General features: G+C 40.5%; 1 protein-coding gene across 1 annotated transcript in view; it reads right to left on the bottom strand.

Annotated features, from left to right (window-relative positions):
- The window catches only part of prickle2b (prickle homolog 2b), an 88,265-nt gene extending 67,767 nt beyond the window's left edge, over window positions 1-20,498 (bottom strand). The window contains exons 1-2 of the mRNA XM_075460426.1: window positions 20,314-20,498; window positions 18,624-18,709 (exon numbers count right to left, since the gene is read on the bottom strand). Of these exons, the coding sequence (XP_075316541.1) occupies window positions 18,624-18,709; window positions 20,314-20,355 (128 nt within the window). The 5' untranslated portion in view covers window positions 20,356-20,498. The remainder of the gene's footprint in view (window positions 1-18,623; window positions 18,710-20,313) is intronic.
- Between the last annotated feature and the right edge of the window lie 101 nt (window positions 20,499-20,599).

The raw sequence follows: 20,599 nt of genomic DNA, 5'->3' as shown, positions 1-20,599 counted from the left end.
TGTTTTGCAGTTGGTGGAACCCACGTACTGTGATGTATTTTATTTCTCTGCATTATCATGATCTCACCGTCGCCTTGTTTGCCATTGTGTGAAATTGACATTGGAACTCGGAAGTGAACTCTGGTGGATGAATATTGCCTAGCAACCATGCCAACAAAAAGCATACGTGGGAGTTTGTGGGCAGTGACGCTGGACAACATTTTAAACGGGTGTAACCATTTATGTACGTAAAGGGAGCATAAATGACCCTCAAGTCTGACCCTGGTTCTCCTCGACTACACTAGCGTTTTTGCTTAGTTTCCTTCTTCAGTCCGCTGGTCTTTTGGGGTCAATTAGTGGACCGGAGTGTTCATACAGCTGGCCCTGTTGACAGATCAAGTGAAAATGTTGCATGCTGATCACCGAGGTCGGCATAAATTCAATCGCGATCAAATTTTGTCTTTGTTTTGTCAACCAGCCCTACTTGACAGGCCTTATTCAAAGTTGGGATAGACTGACGGACAGAAAAAAATTATAAATGATGAAGAAATATAAGTTTTCAGAGCGACAAAACTTGCTGGGAAAAGAAACTTGCTTGACATATATTGTTAAAAGATTTCTATTTGGGGGAAAAACACAGCTCTGAATGGTTGACATAAAGCTGATCACTATTCAAATAAACAACAGCGGTAATGGCATGGTAACAACAATAACAAAATATGAAACCGACACCTCTGAGCAAGGGCATGGTCAGGAAATCTTCAGAGCTTGACATGAGTGTGTTTGTTGCGTCACACTGACTGCAAACTTTCAAGCAAGTTCTTGCCTCTGCAGCCCCGCCAAATCCAACAAGTGCTTCTTGGATGCTTCACTGCTGTCAGCCTGTTATCATCACAGTCACTTCTCCCTGAGGACTGCTGAAACTTAATGTCAGCCAACATGAATCCTGGTCGAATTTCCAGTTCCATAGAGACAGATACCCTAGAGTTACGATACATGCGCCACCATGTGCAAAAGTAAGACTCTCTCCTCATCTTTGTCAGGCAGTTGACGAAGCATGTTCTCTCATACACTTACACACATTTATTATTTTATATCACTTTTTCCCCCATATAGCCTTCTAGAGCTCTCAGGGGTCAGTTGGCCAACATTCAACTGCATCAGGTAGGGAGACGGTGAGGTAAGAGCATAGGACTTTTGTGTGTCTAAGCAACAGCTCTATGTAAGCCTATTGTGTTTGACCTATTCCACTCTACCTTCTGTTGTACAAAATCATTTATCAGGCTAGAAAGAGGGTAGTGTCTCTGCTGATATCATGCACCACTAGCTCCTATGCTAACCTAAATCACTCATAATCAGCCTCAGATGTGTCATTGATTTCTACATTCACAGACTGCCTTTGTCAGTTGACGATTGAATTATTTGATTTTCTTCTCAGTCGAACAGTTATTCAAGGTCTATCAATAACTTCAGCGTCAGACATTAACATAGATTTAATACTTCGGCCTCTTGACATTTAAATGTTTCAGTTGGATTTTAATGTCTTGGATATCATCAGGAAAATAATCCTGAACTCTGAATATAAACTGCTCTGGAGCAGGCCAAGTGTTCAGCCTAAAACATGGTTTATGGCCGTCGTTCTTGCCCTCACAAACTGTGATTAGCGCCAAAACTGACGTCACAGTAGCTGGCTAACTGGGAGCTTTGGTGCTGTTTTGGTGCACTGCGCTTTTGGCAGGTCCGAGACACAGGAAGAGCTGCAGGAAAGAGTGTGTTCAATGGTCCATCTATACCAGACCCATCAAATCCCATAAAGGTACAACTATTATTAAGAGTTACAAAAATAAATACATTTAAAAAAAAATCACAAGTGAAACAGAAAAGTTAAAACTGTGAAGTTACATGTGTGTCTACATTCTGTATCTCCTGTACAACTTTCCTTACTAAGCTAATGGCTTTGCTACAACCCTTTGCATTCAAACAACCCATGCTTAGACGATCTAACTACTGGCAACCTGGAGCCTCTTTTTTGTGTACAGTCATGAGAGTGGTGCTAATCTAATCTTGGCAAGATTTCTAAGATCTTTTTAGGCAAATGCAGTGCCGTTTAGGTCCTTTTGTTGATGGCAGTAATTATACCAAAACCTGAAACTGTAACTACTGCAGGGTTTACTTTTAAGAAGTTTCATTAACTTTAATATACTTTTAGAAAAATGAAGGCTAAACAAAGAACACAAAGATAAGCAGTCAGACAACTTCTGCTGCAAGCCAGCCACAGCATCTGTGTAGCGAACACTACGGAATACTAATTAAGTCAAGTGCAAGCAGACACCAGCAAGAGTCCACAAATGAAAGAGACAAACACTCGCTCACATCAACCATTCTTCTTGCGCTTGAGATTCATTATTCAGGGACTTGGAGCACAGCTTGCTTGGGTTAGAGCATCTGCAATTCAAACAGGCCAGAGGTGGAGCTGGAACCTTGTGAACAGCCCCCTTCAAGCCTGTGCGATGTACCTTCAGCTGCGCCTTCACACAGCCACACACAGAATGATGTGATCCACTTACCCAAAGGAGATGATAAACAAAAGGATTGATAAAAACAGCTCTATCCAATTGTTAAGATGCAAAAGTCTCAGGAGTATCTATAAATGTTTTATACACAGGCAACAACTGGATGGAGGGGTGATCATGGCAGATGGGGATTCTGCTTTTCCTTTTTCAAGACTTGATTATGAAAGTTCAAACCGCTTAAAAAAAAAAAAAAAAGGCCAGTTCAATGTCAAGATAATAAAAAAACTAAAAATTAACACATACAGTACAGTCACTGTTGCTCATCCCATCTTGCACTAGTTGAACATGAGTTTTGGGCTGCACACCATCTGACAAACTGAGGCACGCGTCCTGGCTCTGGTGTCAAGCTATTAAATATTACAAGTTTACACTCTGCAGAGGCCATTCTCTGTATGCCCTTAAGCACACGAAGGCACGTGTGGAAGTGTATACAAACTCACACAGGTGCACACATGGGCTGCACCTGCTTCGGGCATCAGAGCTAAACAAAGAGTGTCCAGCCTTTAGCACCTGCTGTGCTAAATGGCAATCCTAACCAGTCAGCTCACGCACGCGCCCCATTCAACCTGCAGGAGGAATCAAATATCAATCTATTAAGCACAGGAGGAGAGCGGATCTTTTCATTTGTTTTCCTAGCAGATTGTCATTACAAGATATTTACTCTTATACGTCAATCACAGCCACAAGCCTGATCTTGACTTGCTGGGAACCAGATCAGGAAACAACTGCGGCGTCATTAGGCACACACCCGTGACAGATGTGGATCAAACGCAGGCTCATAAAGAGCTAAGAGGATGAAAATTACCTTAAAACGCATTAGAAGATAAACAAACAAACAAAGCCAAAAGTCTCATAAGCCAACCAGATGGAAATGAAAATGTGCCATAAAAAAATATACACGCCAGAAACAGGCGGATTGAGCTCCATGTTCCCACATGACAAGAGACAGGACTTTCCATACACTGCGGCTTTTCCAATCTGTCTGCCTCCCGTTTCATCACTAGAGCTGCAGGCAAACAATTTACATTTTACTCTCAATGTGCCTGCACGGCGTTCATTATATCTCAATTGCTTTCTGCCGAGCGAGGACATTAAAGCAGCTGTAATGAGGAAGAAGAAGTTGGGTTTGAACAGATAAATAAATAAACACGTAGATAAATAAAAGGCAGACGGGGAATGGGCTCATCAGACTCAAACGAGAAACAAATTACACCCCAAGACCACTTATAAATATTGAAGTCTTTGATCCCTACACCAAATGAGCGATTCAGTCTGTGGGGGAAATGATGAGTGTGTGATTGTGTCAGAGTTTGCCACAGGCAAGTTTTTTTTTTCGTTTTTAATGCAGAGGGGGTTGAATGAAGGCAAGGCTAAGCTCACTCTGAAAGAATGTAGACATACACAGTGCAGATCACTCAACAAGAAAGTCTCCTCAGCTTAACAGACCTCAACTATCTACGAACACGAGGAACGAACAATAAGCTTTTGCTGATGTGCCAAGTCCTCCTCAAGGTCCTATATAGACCACAGAAAACAATGTTTTATACATGGAAAAAGCAGGTATAAACCAACCAGCACTTATGCTGTAACAGTTATTCTGTGCGTCGGTTAGTTTGGGGCACTTGAATTATAACATATTCATCTGAAAATGTGCACCAGGAGAAAAACTATATGAACTAAAACATTTCTTAAACTTTTATCACAAAAAAGGAAGTCCTGGAAATTTCAAATACTTGCAGGCAAGTGCAAAAAAAACTTGATTATGATGTAATTTTTCTTCACAAAGTAGAAAACAAATATGGCCATAGCCCATCTACACAATGATGAAAGACAGGAACGAGTACGCGATTTCAAAACGTATATGGACAGGATATAGCAGCAGCTTCACATGCAACAATATTAAGTAGCGCACATTCAAAACTGGCACAAAAAACATGCTGAAAATAGGCAGAAAACAGAACTAATGTGATTTTACAGTCCACCACTTTACCTCACACACAGAAAAGCAGTTGTGGTGTATTGACAAGAATTGGTAAGAAATCACTACAGAATGAAAAATGGTCATGACAGTAAATATTTCATCCTGTTCAGCTTCATTCTGTTCAGCCTATCATAGCTGCCAAAGGGTGAGAGTCGCAAGTCAATGATTGTCTCCCATGAGTCCTTATGGGGTCATTAGTGTGCTGGTGGTCCTTCTGAACATCATTTCAAAATTGAGTAGATATTAGTCCTCAAAGAAAATTACTTTTGTCCATCCAAGCTTAAAGATTATTCTCCAGCTTCACCTTTTTATCCAAATACGGTCCCTTCCATCCCCAAAAAGACCAACATAGTGGCCAGATGCCCAATTTGAGGTTTCAAAATAGTTCACGAACCATGCGATGGCATAGCAGTGATGTACATCTGTTCATTTACAGACTGTGCTATAAACTGATTTGTGTTGCATAATTTATTCTCACTGTAACCCAGAAAAAACAAAGACTGTATAAAAAAAAAAAAAACAGTCTAATTTATGCTATACCTATTCAAGTTTGCATTACAGTTGATAGACATATTGAATATTGTGTCAAACCTAACTTTGATGGGCTAATTCATAAGCTGGCACTTCTGCAGGGCAGAAGATCTTTGTTGGAAATATGAAAACTTGTGAATGTTGACTCTGAGGCCCGTGAAAGCTATCAGGAGCCATCGAGACCGTCTGTCTGTCTGCACTCTGGTGGGTCCAAGATGAGCCCTGTGGTGTGGGAAAACCGCAAAACGGGGATTATACGGATGCAAGGGGGATTTGCTGGTTAAAAGCTGACCTCTGACATGCACACAACAGTCTTTTGACTCAACAAATCAGCTCACTCCATTTTCAAGCCCTGGACTTGGCCGTCACGCCACCACTTAACTGATGTCCCATTCAGAATCATGTCTAAACAAGGTAACGGGGCATAAGAGGAGTGTCGCGGAGACAATAGAAAGTGCGTTAGTACATTATTGACATTATTCAGAGACTAATTAAATTCAGAAAAAAATGTTTGTTTAATAAATATTTTTTTTTATCAGGCCATTTATTTTATTCATCTATTCATTTTTTCCAGGTTCCACGTTTCCAGGGTTGGGTATCCTAATCTTAAATGATGACGTTTTGAAACTCAAAGTGAATAGATTGAAAAGTACCACTATCAGGGGTCAAAAAGGAATTGGAAAACAAAGCAATGTGTACTCTATTTCTGTATTTGTTCTCACAGCCCTGAACTAATAAAAAAAAAGGCTAATTTTGATCTCAAGTAAGGAGTGTCAATCTCTTTGTTTTCTTCTCTTTTTCTGTCTCCCCTGTGCATGCTCAATTAGCCTATCTTTAGAGCCTCTGTTTCTATTGTCATATTGGCAATTCAGTACTTGCCTGGCTTGCTGTCAAGGCACCGGCAAACTTTACAACATTTATCTCCTTGGCAACTGGTCAACCTGTATAAATAAACTAGATGAGGGATAAAGAAAGGGAAGAGATGAAAACATGAGCCTAAATTTTGAGTATGCAGAGGTGGTTCAGTTGGAGGCCCAGAGCTATAATTTTACTAAATGAGGGAGATAATGGCTTCAATCAAATCTCTGAGCTAACTCTGTCAGGTGTCTGCATTCCTGGCTTCCTTTTTTATCCATCTTAATCAGAGTGATTCAGTGTCTACGTCTGTGCCCACGCTGTCTCTGTGCAACACACAGCTGTATGAGCTCATTTCAGGGTACTTTACCTTCTCGTGTTTGAAATGGATACAGCACAGACATGAAATTGAAGTGTGATGTGGAAAAAAAAACTAGGCGTAACGCACTGATTGTGGGTTGTTGCTGATTTTGTGGTATTGGCGTTTACACTCGCATGTCGAATAGTTATCATCACTGGACGTGTCTTTTGTTTTGGCTCATCTGTGCACGTATCGATTCCCAAACAAGAACATTCCAAGACACACTTTTGTGTACTTAAACGTTTGAAGTAGCACTACAATCATGCGACAATGCAAAACTATGGAAAGTCTGGCTGGACATGGCAATCATGCTGTACATTTGTCCTAAAACACCAACATTGCAGCAACTTTGAAATCACCGTTTATAATTTAATAGTGAAGCTGCAGAATCATGATTACAGTGTTCATGGTTGATTAAGATTTCTGTCGGCAGAAGATTCGTTGACCAACTATAATTGAGGGTGGGTGTAGTGAGGCTGAGCAACCATAGCTGATAACAGAGTAAGTGTGCTTGAGAAAATTTTAAGGCAGCACCTGCCGCTAACCATCACCATGCTAACATGCTAACCATGCTGTGCCTATGTACAGTAAGTGTAAGGCGTATGATGTTGTTCATATTGAGATAATTTTTTCATTGTAAATTTGTATTTCTTTTAACTAGGGCTGGGCAAGTTAACTCGTTATTGTTTAATTATTTAACGCCAATAAATGTTTTATCGCGCATTAATGCAGTTTTATGCCTTTTAATGGATAGGAAAGTTCAGAGGCAGGGGGCAGAGAGAGGGGGAACAACACGCAGCACAGGGCCGTCCGATGCGGGACTCAAACCGGGGCCAGCTGCAGCGAGGATTTTATCCCTCTAGTACATGGGGCACCTGCTCAACCCACTACGCCACAGATCACCCCTGGTTTATTATTTATTTTATTATTGTAACAATCTGTTGCTCACAGGCTTTTATTTTGTAAAAGTCTGTTGCTGTCTGCTGCGGAACCGGAAAAGAAAGTAATCGGTGGATCCACCAAACATGGAGAAGGGTACGGAACTTTTACTCGGCCATTTTCATTTTAAAGTTCTTCCAGACGGCGGAGTCAACAGAACCAAAGTCATCTGTAAACACTGCCAAGTTGAATTGTCTTCTCAGCGTAGTAGTTCCAGTCTAAAATATCACTTAAAGGCAAAACACACAACTGATAGCAGCAAGTCATTCAAGGAAACAGACAGTGGAGCGAGGCTTCTACATAAAAACTACATAAAGATGCTGATGTTAAAAGTGTGTTTGCACAACAAATGTTATGGCACTTTCATTCATATGGCAGTACATTTAAAATAAAACTAAATGCTAAAAGCTATACACTACTTTTGAATTAATTTTTGGATTTTGCGTACAAATGCGATTAATCGTGATTAATTAGATTAAAATTTTTATTCGTTGCCCAGCCCTTCTTTTAACCCATTCAAACCTATAGCCTGAGAAATTTGACTTTCATCAGAACCTTGGCTTTGTGGCTTTGTGTTAATCAACGTCCAAATGTTTATCAGCATTAAAAGCAAAAGGAAAATCATTATTTACATGTCCTGGGAAAAAAAAGACATAATTCAAACTGACTAACAATGTATCAGAAGGCTAATGTCCCATTTGCTCTGACAGGGATATTTGCATGTGTGCGTTTCATTTGGTCTTGATGCTTTGAGAAAGATATTCACACGTTCATGAATCTTTGGTGCTTAGAGAGATTTATTTTAAGTCTTAAAGGAAAATCCTGCATATCACCATACACAGTGTCAAAATTTTTGAGCATACTAACCTTTAAGGCTTAATCAACTGCACTTCTTAAACCTACTGTTGCAACAATGACTCAAAACATGAGGTCCTGCGAACTTTGGGGACTCGAGTGTCAGGTAATTATTCTCCTATGGGAGGGTCTCATTAGTTGACCAACCAACACGGGTACAGTCAATAACCCAAAATTCCCCAGAGGAGCAGATACCAAAAGCATTAGCTTTGAGGGATCTTCATTTATTTGGGACTGACACTATATAAAGTTCTTTTTTTTTTTTAAAATTCAATGTTCAACATTGGTTAAATGAAACATAAATAATCAAACAAAGATAACATTTGCGTGTTCTTTAACATCATTACTGGATGCAGTACAACACCAAAAAAATGCTTTTTTTTTTTGTTTTGTTTTCTGATTGGTGGCAAGTGTGTATCTGTGCTATCCAAATATCTCTGTGAAAGAGTGTTACTTTAGCCCGCTAACAGAGGAAACTGGCCATGCCTCAGAGCCTCCTTCTCATCCCCCTCCTTCATCTCACACTTCCTGCTCCCCTCCATTTTATTTGCACCCAGATCAGTTGTCGGTTGATAGAGGCAGCTTGAGCCAACTCTCCCATCCATGAAACTGGGCTTAGGAGCCTGTCAAACAGGAGGAGAACACCATCACAGTCCAACCAGCCTTTTAGATTTAGCCTCGACTCGTGTGGGACTGTGAGCAGAGCGAAGATGACACATCGCCCACTTTTTCTTCAGATGACGACAAATTACACAGTGACAGAGATTCAGAGGGTGAAGAAAAAATAGATTGATTAAAAAAAAAAAAGGGTCAAAGCTGTGTCATGGAAGTATATTCAAATAGCTTAACAGAGAATGAAGAAATGCAGTTAAGCACAAGATATCCAACACACACGCAAACCTAAAGCTGTCATTTCTCTGTATGAGGTATCAAAACAACCCATCAATACAGCAAATAAGCACTGTGGCTTGATGGCTGTCGGTCCCTTCTCCAGTCAATGCTCTCTGGTCAATATGCTACTTAAGCCAACCTATAATCAGTGGGGCCACTCAATCAATAAACCAATCAAATAATTTAACACTGTGTGTGCACAGTGAAGACAAATGAGGTTTCAGGTCCCACTGGAATTTTGGGTCAGCAGCAAAATTAGAACAAGTTATTAAAGTAAAAGGGAAGTCTTAGGAGTCCAACCTTCTGTGCAAAGTGATCATCTCGGGGCACCGTCGTACAGTACATAGGTCTGACTCTTTACCTGCTGTTCATACATGAAACCTATATTTCATTTAGTGTCCAGCCCATGCTACAAGGATGATGAAGATGACTGTACAACAGTGACCTCTGTTGGCTGCTACGAACACAAAACTGAGCTCCTTTCTCCCCCTCTAAAAATCACCACTGAAACATGAAATCTCACCGTGTGTTCAAACAGCGTTCTGAGTACAGTTCAGATCAATGTTTACATTATCAATTATTTCGAAACACACACTCCCTCAAGGGAACAGGTGTTAACAGATGGTAAAACATGAGGTGGAGAGAATCAAAGAGGGCTTTGAAGTGGTGCACTGCTTAAACCTTGTTTCGCCCTTTAAGATGGAGGAGCTACATGGATGGACGGGTGCTGGGAGGAGGAGACAGGGGGCCACAGACGATGGGTCAGTGAGCTGAGGTGAAGCACTGCATTATTTCTAAGTAAAAACAATGATTAATACAACTGAACAGTGGAAATAAAAGCAAAATTAACCTGCAACTTTAGAAGAAAACAAAATTACTCACTGAATTTCATTTAGGCAATGTTTCTTTGGTTTCCAATAAAGCCCACGTTACGTGCCCACCCATCCACCCACTACTCTATTACTGAACTGATAAATCAATGAGTTGACAACCAGATAATTCTTTGTACACAACAATAAATGACCTATCATTTTTAAGTAGTTTGTTAGAAAAAATGCAAACATCTAAAATAATTCTGAGTCAAGCTTTGATATACGGCTCTAGGGTTCAGTGGTGGAGTCAGAAAATCTTTAAAGGGGTGGCCTGGCTAGAAGCATTATCCTCACCGTGGTGGCAAATAAACTGATGTCTCATTATTGTTATCCTGCATGGCCTTTTGGTCATTCTTACACACGCAAACATGACTGTAAGATAGTAGTTCACCGTGCTTATGTAATATTCAACTGATCAGGAGCAGTTTCTAATGTTAAGTGGAGCTATGTGATTAAACATTCTCAAATATAGATTGAAATTAAATCTATGACAATCTCAGTGATGAGGTGGAGAGAATCAAAGAGGGCTTTGACAGCAAAAACAAATGTGATTTGTCTGGCCTTCATCTAAAAATACACATCCGTTTCTAACTGCAACACATTGTATGAGCAGCCTGGCAGCTGATAAAGACGTTAATGTGAGTCAGACAGGAAATATGTTTGTTCATTGGAGACAGTTTTAATTCCTGGTATATGCATCTATCTAAAAATCGACTTTTTTGTCTGGTTTCCAATTAAATTATACTGCTTTATGTATTAATTTGTTTTCCTTTTAAATGTTTTTCTAATTAATCGGATTATCTTATCCCTCATTTAGCCTGCAAATGGAGATACATTTTCTCATTTTATCCTATTTATGTTAACGGTCCATCTTTGGTTCATCTTTTTTTTTCCCCACTCTATTTGGTGGGTTGGCACCAAATTGTGTACCTTTTGTCATAGTTCCCAAAGGACGTGATTTAACGACTTCAGTGATCTGCTGACCTTTGTCCCAGCTCCACAGGCAGGGTAAACTTTATGAATTTCGCTGAAATATTGACAGATTATTATTCTGACATTTGATTTATTTCTTTTTTTTATTACATTAATGATCTCTTGGAGGAATTCTATATGTTTTGATACTGTGACCTTTCACTTTTGAAGCACATGCCCCGAGACAACTTAAAACACGGTTTTACTGTTAAAGATGTCATTTAATCGGTCCAATGAGCCCTGGATCTAATGGAATGAAGTAAAAACTTTATGACGGAAAAAGAATAGCTGCATTAAAGAAATGTTCGGGACTGGATAAAACTGCATAAAATCAAATTAAATTTGTTTAAAAATGTATCGCTCTGAAATCATATTATTCAATTCGTATTTAAATGCATCTCAATACACATAGGAACGTATTATGAAGTAAAGATACACACCCCTACCTACCACTCTTATAAGTACTTTGTGTTCATTATAAAACATGGCAAAGAAAGATGGAAAGCGTTGTACATGAAAAACACAACCTTAATAGAATTAATAATATAACTGAGACCTAAATTATATCAACTGAGAGATTCTAGTAATCCTTAGAACTCACAAACACCATTATGGTTACGGACTATCTGTGCTGCTCATCACTGGAAAGGATTTCTTTTGATATCTTCGTTGATTTTGAGCAATACTATAAGCCAATGCAATGCATGCCATTGTGTCCAATATACAGAACACATTTTAATTCATGTTAGAAAGTTAGTTGTAGCACTCTCCCAAAGGATGTACACATTACTACGACCGACAGACAAACATAGCTCCAGAGCAACACCAAATATTATATCATAGAGCCTTTGAGAAATTCAGACGTTGACGGGAGAAAAGTTTTTAGAGATATTAAAACAAATATAATCTTGTAAGTGTTTTCGAGCAATGTAACCGTGTCTTAACATCATACAGAAATAGTTATAGACCAGTGGCCGTCACTGCGTATGTGGGTAGCTCAGATATAAAAAGATGGCAGAGTAATAATATGTGGTACTGTTACTTGTGCTTAAGCCTAGAATAACATCAATGGACATCTCAACTAAGCCATTAATTGTATATGTGCCTCTGATCAAAGCAGAAATATGAACAAAGGCAAAGACCATGATGCGTTTCCAGCTTTAAGGTGCAATAATACCAGAACCAGAACAAAGTGCACATTAACTGCAGTATCCCAGCAGGGGAAACAGTCAGGATAACATGAATTAACTCTCTAAGCGGGGTGGGCGGGTTGAAATTGCAGGCCTGTGAACAGTAAATTTTAGTTCTTTGCACATCTGACAGCATCTAGCCTGCTTCCCGTTATTCTCAGTGACAGTTCAAAAGCGGTTTAGCACACTAAGCCTTAATTAAGGCATGGATCAACACAAGGGCAAAAATCTTGGTAAATTAGCATCACTAGTGCACCAGTCAGGGGGAATTACAGATGTTTACATGGGAGAAAAGGGTGAAAAATAGTCACAAGTGGTACAAAGCTGGGAAAAAAAAAAGTTCAGAGATTCCATACCCATCACCTCTATGCGAAAATACAAAAATACTGGTGAGGATCGAGTGAAACAAGATAGGAAATACCACAATAAAAGACCGCATTAACCAGCACACATTTATTTATGGGTATGGATCTGGACAGTGTGACTTTTAGATTCATCTCCAGGGGATGACCATGCACGTGTGTTCATATGCGCGTGTGTGTGTGTGTGTGTGTGTGTGCGTGTGTGTGTGTGTGTGTCAAATGGCAACTTTGATGCCTATCAGTCTTAATCCAAATGCATGAGCACCTGTTCCAGATGACCTTGATAAGAGTAGCAGAGACAAATCTAAAGATGGGGATCAGAGTAAAGCCACAGACTTTATTGCTGAAGCTGCCAGAAGACACCATCGACCCACACAGCTGTTCCGTTTATTTAACCTCCATATTAAAGAAAATATGTTGGGTTCAATTGGGAAACAGAGTAAAGTGTACAAAACTGCAAACAAACTGATGGAGTGTGCATAGATTAAGTAGACAGGGAGGAGTTATTTTATTCATATACCTTAAAAAGGGACTGATTATGCGTTTCATTGCAGTACTCTACTAGCAAAGCTTTGCATGACTCATCACTTTAAGATAAATCCTCGTATATCCTTTACTGGACCTTAATGGACAACATGAGAATAAGAATGAGGATAAGACAGAAATGAGGATCTATGGACTTAGACTTTATCACAAGCTGGATATGAAAACCTTAGCATATGAGCTAATTTAAGTTCATCATTTGACTTTATTAGCATGCAGAGCCTGAAGCACAGAACCATATGAAAAAATGATTGATGAGCTGATGTTACCAGGGTAACAGAGTAAAAAGAAAATGTTTACCTCATTGCTTGACACATTGGCTATGTTTAATACAAACATCACCAAGTGACTGGCTGACTGGCACTCCCCACCCACCAAACACTTAGTAAAATCAAAATTTTAGACTTCTGTATGACAGTGGAAGCAACCAAGTGACAAACAGTGGAGTTTAAGTTTTGTCTGAGTAGGACATGTTTGCCCCCTTCTGGTTTGGTGTCAAAGAGAGGAACAGCTGAATACTCAACAGAGCTGAGCACCCACGAGAGCCTCTCATTTCTACACACTGGTATTTGCTGTTTTTTTGAAAATGTTGTGAAAGGAGTTAAGAATATTTATTTTATTTTCAAAAGAACACACAAGTGAGACAACATACCACTACAAAGACAGTTTGGCAGTTGAAAACTGATCATTTTCCCTCTTTTATCTCTGTAACAACACACAAACCTTTTAACTTCCACAAGAGAGACAAATGTAAAAGAGATGCAGTAACAGATTATTCCATTAAAATTTAGTTTAACCATCATGTTATGAATAAACAAATAGGGTGTGCATAGGGTGTCAAAAAGGGTCTTGCAGCACTAACCACTCCAAGTTACAGAAACCATTAACAAGCACAGAGCGGAGCAGAAACAAAACACCTCGCAGGGTCTCCTTTTACAACTTCCAGAACCCACCTGGTGGATGAAATGACAACACCTGCTGTTGTGTCTTCTAATCCATCGAGACATACAGTACACAGATCTGTTGGGAAACGCAACGCATATTCTTTCTTACCAGCCAGTGAAACATGCCACACACCATACACAATGATAACAAATCAAACAGGAGAAAGAGTTCCGCTTAGGGAAAAGGGAAAAAAAGAAGAGAAAAAGATTAATAAACTTCAATGTTGCCAATGCTTGAGCATATGACCATAAACTATGTCTATATAAACTATTTTCTTGCCAAAGGTACTGAAACAGATGTGTATCAAAATGACAACTCAAAGAGAACGTCAGAATAAACTAGAGTTTCTTCAAATGTCATATTTATCAATTATAATTTCCTGAGACCCTTCACCTAAAACTATACCGACGGGCTGCATATCTTTGCATAATAGTCTTTTCTGTGCTGGCATTTTGAAGAGCCTTGATGTCGCAGTTGTCCTTTTAGCATGGCTTTGATCACTACTTTCTGACATTTTCAGAAGAACATATCAAAGTAAACATTAGCTTACTTTACTAAAGGTTATTTCACCCAGTTGTGTGAAATCGTGCTTTCACACGGGACTCTGATACACAAAGAGGGCGCATAACTTCCGACTTGAAATGGACTGTGTGACTATGGCTTGAGAGGTCAACGGGGCATGCATTGGGTCAAGCTGATACTAGATGGATCTCCCCAATTGATCACAAGGCAAACCTCTCTTAACACTGTTGAATCCATCCATATAACCCAGGGTCTGAAGCACATACAGCCTTATTTTTTTTATTTTCATTTGAATGAGTTATGGCTGTTCAAAGTGTACCCACATTTGAGGGATATTCAGACATGTAATGACTTGCTTACACAATGAAACCCCGACATCAAGAGTGGAAATCAGATAAATGGAGAAAATTCTGCCGTGGTTCTCTCAAAATCTGCAACATTAGACTGCTTTTTTATGTCAAATAAGACAAGGATTTTAAATGTTGACGGTAGAGTTTCATTGGAATTCAACAGCTGACCAACAGGCCCCTCAGGAAATTAGCTGGTTTCTCATGCATACACAATCAACTGTGTCCTTGACCACCGTGCATAATCCCCACAAAGACCAACTCATTAAAATCAAATCAAATCCTCAGCACTCCGTTTATACCTGAGCATAATGTGGTTTGACTCCGTGTAGATAGGATGAGGGGAAAACAAGGAGTAATGTTGGCCACTAGGAGAGAAGCAGGAAACAAAGCCAGTAGAGCGTCACAGCGGAGAGATGGGAGGGGAGAGTTCAGTCTGAATGAGAAGCCATAGGTCAAATGATGATTTATGTCAGACTCACAGACTGTAGGAAATATAACCTCTTTAAAGTGAATCTCCGATAGATGACAAAGACAAAACATGCAATCTACACAGCTGTATCTCTTGACCCAAAAAACTGCTCTCACATTTGCTGCTCCTGCCTTCTGCTTGAAAACAAGCCTCGAAAAGGAGAGAACACAGCGGGTAAGAAAGTGTTTTCACCCCGACAAACTATCAAGCCGAGAGGCTTATCAAGACTGTGCCAATGCAGAGACAGAGTATTAGCTATAAATCAACTGAGTTTCTTTTGTCTGCCACTGACCACCAATGGCTTCTTTCTTCCACCTCCTCTCCTTATTCTCTGCTGCAATAGTCAGAGCGCATTCATATGCCTGGGCGCCCTCACAGTTTTATTTGCCAGGCAGTCTTGTTAACATAGAGAATAGTGGGGCTGCCCTGTGTTATGCAGATCAAACTGGGTTACCGAGGGGACAGACGTCAGTAAGCCATTCAGAGTTGGGTTAAAACTCAACCACAGTCCCTCTTAATCTATTGCAAGTGCCATCTCCTCTCTTTCCCCTGTTCTTTTCTCCATCTCTTTTCCCATACTGCTTCTAGACAGCTACTGTTTCAGCTGAACCCCTGTTGCATTACAAGGACAGGCTTTGTCAAGCTCCAGTCAGCTCTGGTAAAAACTTGGAAAACAAAACAGTACAGCCTTAATTCAGGCTTTATGTTGTGCTGCTGGACAGAGGAAATGAAAAACTGCAGCCGGTAAGATCAAACTGCAAACTCTTCGTCTGATGCATGTCTGCACCAACCCGAGTCTACAAAGCAGGTCAAGTGTAACTTTCAAGGTATACCGTATATTAAATACAGCCCTAAAACACAGTGGCAACTTGCGGTAGAGGCAGAGTCATCTGATCTTCCTGATCAGATATCACAGCCACACTCATGGCCCATGTTAATAAGCCTGGTAATGAGTCTCATTAGTACAAGGAGAATCAATTAAGCCAAAGGCCAACATTAATAATTCAGAAGGATCATGTTGTGCGAGGAGAATCTCGCCCTATTGCTAACCAGCCCAGAGCAGCCAACTCAGCTTACTGAGTTACACATGCACGGCTACAAAGAAGCAGCCACACTAAAGAAAGCCTCACTTTATCTGTACATTTTCTGTACATCCACATTAAAGACCCCAGAGCTCCTCAAACGTCCTGGATCTTCTCCCAGACCTTTTGTCAGAAGACATGGAGAGTTTGCTTCAACACTCACGTCTCAGCGAGACAACAAAAAAAGCAAATTCTTGAGTGGGATGTTTTGGTAGGCCTGGGTGATCTTAAATACACAGCGCCATTCTGGCTCCCCTCTTCACCATGAATGGGAAATGCCTCAACACACTCTGTGGACAGACTAGAAAAGACCAGCCTTAAACACACGGTGGTGCCTAGCATAGTGGAACCTTCTATAGAGACGGAAAAGAAAACGACAGGACAAAGAAAGGCAAGGTAGAACTGTATCTGTTCAGTTACTGAACATGTAGAAAACTGATATTTAAGAGAATTCTGATATAAACGCAATCTATGGAGGGCGGGTGGTAAACAAACAAAAGGAAGGAAGAAAGAAATCCAAACCAAAACTTACTTTACAGGCAAAAAGGAAAGAGCATGCCGTGTACGTTTGTGGCTTCATGTGCATACTTGCTCGCTTCACACTCAATGGTGGAGGATCACATGCAATAATTAAATGCACATGCAGCACGAGCTACCAGAGAAAGAGAGACCAGGTGCTCTGGAACATCATTATGCCACCACTAACATCAGAAAGCAAATAGTTGTAGTATGCTGCTGTATTTAAGTTTAAAATATTGTATAGTGAACCTTTATAATGGCAGCTAGCTGTAAGTTGGATGTGGAGAAATAGTGATATAGCTCATATCTCTCAACTCTCTGAAGCTACTGGTAGCATGGCCAGCACGTTGATCATTAGTTAATGTTTACATGAACCATTTCAGCACATCGGCATGCTAATATTTGCTAGATTGCATAAAAATAAAAACCCAGCTAAGACTGCGTTACAGATGCCATTTTAGAACTCTGATGTGATCTTAGTATTTGGAACGCTAACCAAACAAAAATGGATTGCAGTTAAACCTGTGGGGGCATGAGCACTCATCTTCAGAAAAAAGTAACGCTTGTTTGGCCTCAGCCACCTGAGCAACAGACAGAGGATCTGGTATGTGACTGGACTAAACAATATTTGCACACAGACAACTTCATCGCACCATCTTCAACCTCCGGGTTGGAAAATCAGCATGTAACCCCTCCCTCGAGAAGTTCCTCCTAAGTGACAAAGACGTATTGGAGCTGGGAAAAAAAAAAAAAAACTTTTGGAGGATCGTCTTCTTGAAGTCTGCGTGCATTTATTTTTTTTATTCAAGTTTGTTGGAGGGGAAAGGTTTGCTCTTTATTGTGAGACGCCAAGGACAAACAATTAAAAAGGCTGCATTCCTGAGCTCCCTGTTACCTCTGTAATGGTTTACTCTAGAGCTAAGGCGACTGAAAGGACTTATGGTTCAGACCCTCCCCTTCAATTGTGGACACCGGAAGGCAAAATGCCCCACAAATCCAAGGCTGCCATGTTCATTTTGAAAAGATCCAACTGTTCCTTTTTTTTTTTTAAAGATACCCTAATGTTTGTAACATACTCTGGCCTTGTGGGGAAAAACAACATGAGTGATAATTCTGGTTTGCCTCTGGTTTGTGCTTCGGGGGTTTTATTTTCCACAAACTGAGCCTCAGCAGCCAGCAAACAATACAGTGAGATGCTGCTATAGCTCATGTCCAATAAGTCAGTAGCACTATAAACGTGATTCATGTTTTTCATTCTCTCCTTGACCTTGTGTGGTGCTTTTTGTACTGGAGTCCCATAACAGAGTTGCACACATCAGTCACACTCTTTCACACTCAAACCCAAACCACCTGTAGTTCACAGCAAGACCACGTCCCCATACAATATACAGTTTGTGTCGTCTCAGTTGTGACAAAGTAACTTTAGAGGCAGCAGGCAGTGCTTCAAGAATTGTCCCCACAATAAAAAAAAACTATTATCTGAGAGCACATGGGGGCAGAACAATGGCTTCCTCACAGTACCGTGCATGGTTGATTCTATACAAAGTGCCAGGTTTCTGAAAGGGTTCCTCCTGAATGCCACTCCACTTGAAGGGGGAACCCAAAGAGTTGTTGTTTGAAAAAAAAGATGGGGACTTTGCCAAATTAGCAGCAGCTTAAATGTCACTACTGTGGAGAAGCAAATTACTCATGGTTTTAAATATCTTTTAGAATGACGTTGGTCAAAAAAACTGGTCCGCCAATGATCGCTTTCCTCACTAAAGCCTGACAACAACAACAAGACTTTGCTGCATGGGGTGAAGAGAAAAAAAAAAAGAGAAAAAAAACTGTACCTCCATCTGTGCAGGGAGAAGCCAGGACACTGAGCTCCACAGGTGATACAGGGCTGCCCTCTCTGTGGCTCATCTGCCAGGTTCAGCTTGTGATAGACAGAGACAGAGGATGAGAGGTCACAGCTTGAAGCAGCAGATGCAGACAGCAGTGCCTGGGGGCTTTAAAGTCCCCACTGTAATAGGTGCAGTGATTTACTGAAACACGTGCAAACACATGAAAACACAGCAAAGAAGGCAAAAACAGTTGTAGTAGAATTCTAAACAGCTTGAAAACGTCACTTGGTGTGACCGCCTTTATTCTTCAGCCCTCTTAGACAAGCTTTCTGTCATTTCTTTGAGCAGTCTTCAGGAATATTTCTCCAGGCTTCTTGAAGGACTTTCCAAAGCTCTTGTTAGGATGTTGGCTGCCTTTTGTTCCATTCTCTGTCAAGATGATCCCACACTGCTTCAATAATGTTGAGCTCTAATTGGCTCTGGGGAGGATTCATCACTCAATAAGACCTGTTGCCACTGATTTTCTGTCCACTTCTTGTGTCATTTGGCATACCTCAGCCTTTTCTCCCCGTTTCCCTTCCTTAAGAACAGCTTCTTGAGAGCCACCCTTCCGTAGAGACCATTTCTAATGAGGCTTCAGTGAACAGTAGCATGGATTAGCTGAAGGTCGATATGCATCACCCGTGTCAGGCCTTGATGTCTTTATTTTCCCATTTGTTAAAGATGCCAATTTCAGATACAGTTCATTTACTGTGGATAGTCATTTTTTGTTGTTGTTGTTTTTGGCCTGTCAATTCTACTTTTGCGCAACACTAGGCCACTTTCCTCAGCTTTTTTAAAATCACATTCTGCACACGACAGCCCAGATATGCCGAGTTTTCAGCTAACAGCTCTGTATGAACCACCTTTTTGGTGCAAACATTCCATTTTAGGTCTGCACAACTGTTAGCTTTGGCAGTTTTCACAGAATCTGGGCGATGATTGTGATAAATCATTTGTCTTTCCAATAGGCGGCTCGTAACAGCCAAGTTGTCTGTTACGTGTAGACGCAATGCTGGTTCATCTCCTGAACTATGTGCCTTTTTTATGCTTGAATGATTCATGTCAGTGCAAATGACTTTACAAAATGAACTGAAAACAAGTGGAAAAGCAGCCAATGGCCAAAGGGAATTTTTGAAAGACACTCAGAAAGCCTGGTGAGCTATATTGCTAATAACCACTTTAAAAGATTTCAAGGAAGTCTGGCTCCTCGGAGGCAAAATATAAAGAAAATGAGGGTTGGCCCAAGACCTTTGCACAGTAGGTTACAAAACACAAGTCATGTCAGGTCCCTTATAAGTCGCATCAACTGCAGAAACACACACATCACAAAACAAACACTTAAAGGAATAATAATAATTTTTTAAAAAAGGAAATGTCTTTTGGGAACCAAAACCATGGACTGAAACAGAGTAAACACGAGTTTAATCACCCTGACTGAGTGAGTTTCTGTACAGAAACTGTACAGAAACTGTACAGATGATACCCGATCTCCTTGGAAACGAGACAGCGCAGAAACATTAAAGGAAAACTTCACAAAGAAACAAGAAATAGTCGCGTGCGTCTTTTTTTTGTTGTTGTTTGTTTTTTGTTTTTTTTTGTTTTGTTTTTTTAAACTATGGGATCAAACCATCAATACATTGTCTTGCCTTCCTACCGATCTGCTGGAATCTCTCTTCTTGGAGCCGCGACTGAACATGACCAGCTGAACCCAGGACGGTGAAGACGCGGCTGTGCAGCTGCTTCTGAGGCAAACAGGCAAATGGCGTAAGGAAAGAAAGCGCGTATTACTTAAAGACAATTAAAAAAAAGAGTCCCCTTCTGGTTCTGCGGTCCCGTCCCATTAACCTTGGTCATTAACGAATGAAGCTGCGCTGTTCCGGTTTGCAGCTCCACCCTGAAGCCTCGCGGCCAATGGAAGGCGGGCGAGCAGTTGTTTGGAA

The sequence above is a fragment of the Odontesthes bonariensis genome, chromosome 3 (assembly GCF_027942865.1).
Source record: "Odontesthes bonariensis isolate fOdoBon6 chromosome 3, fOdoBon6.hap1, whole genome shotgun sequence".
NCBI classification, from domain to species: Eukaryota; Metazoa; Chordata; class Actinopteri; order Atheriniformes; family Atherinopsidae; genus Odontesthes; species Odontesthes bonariensis.
The sequence above is the reverse complement of the archived record's forward strand: the minus strand, read 5'-3'. Positions and strand labels throughout refer to the sequence as shown.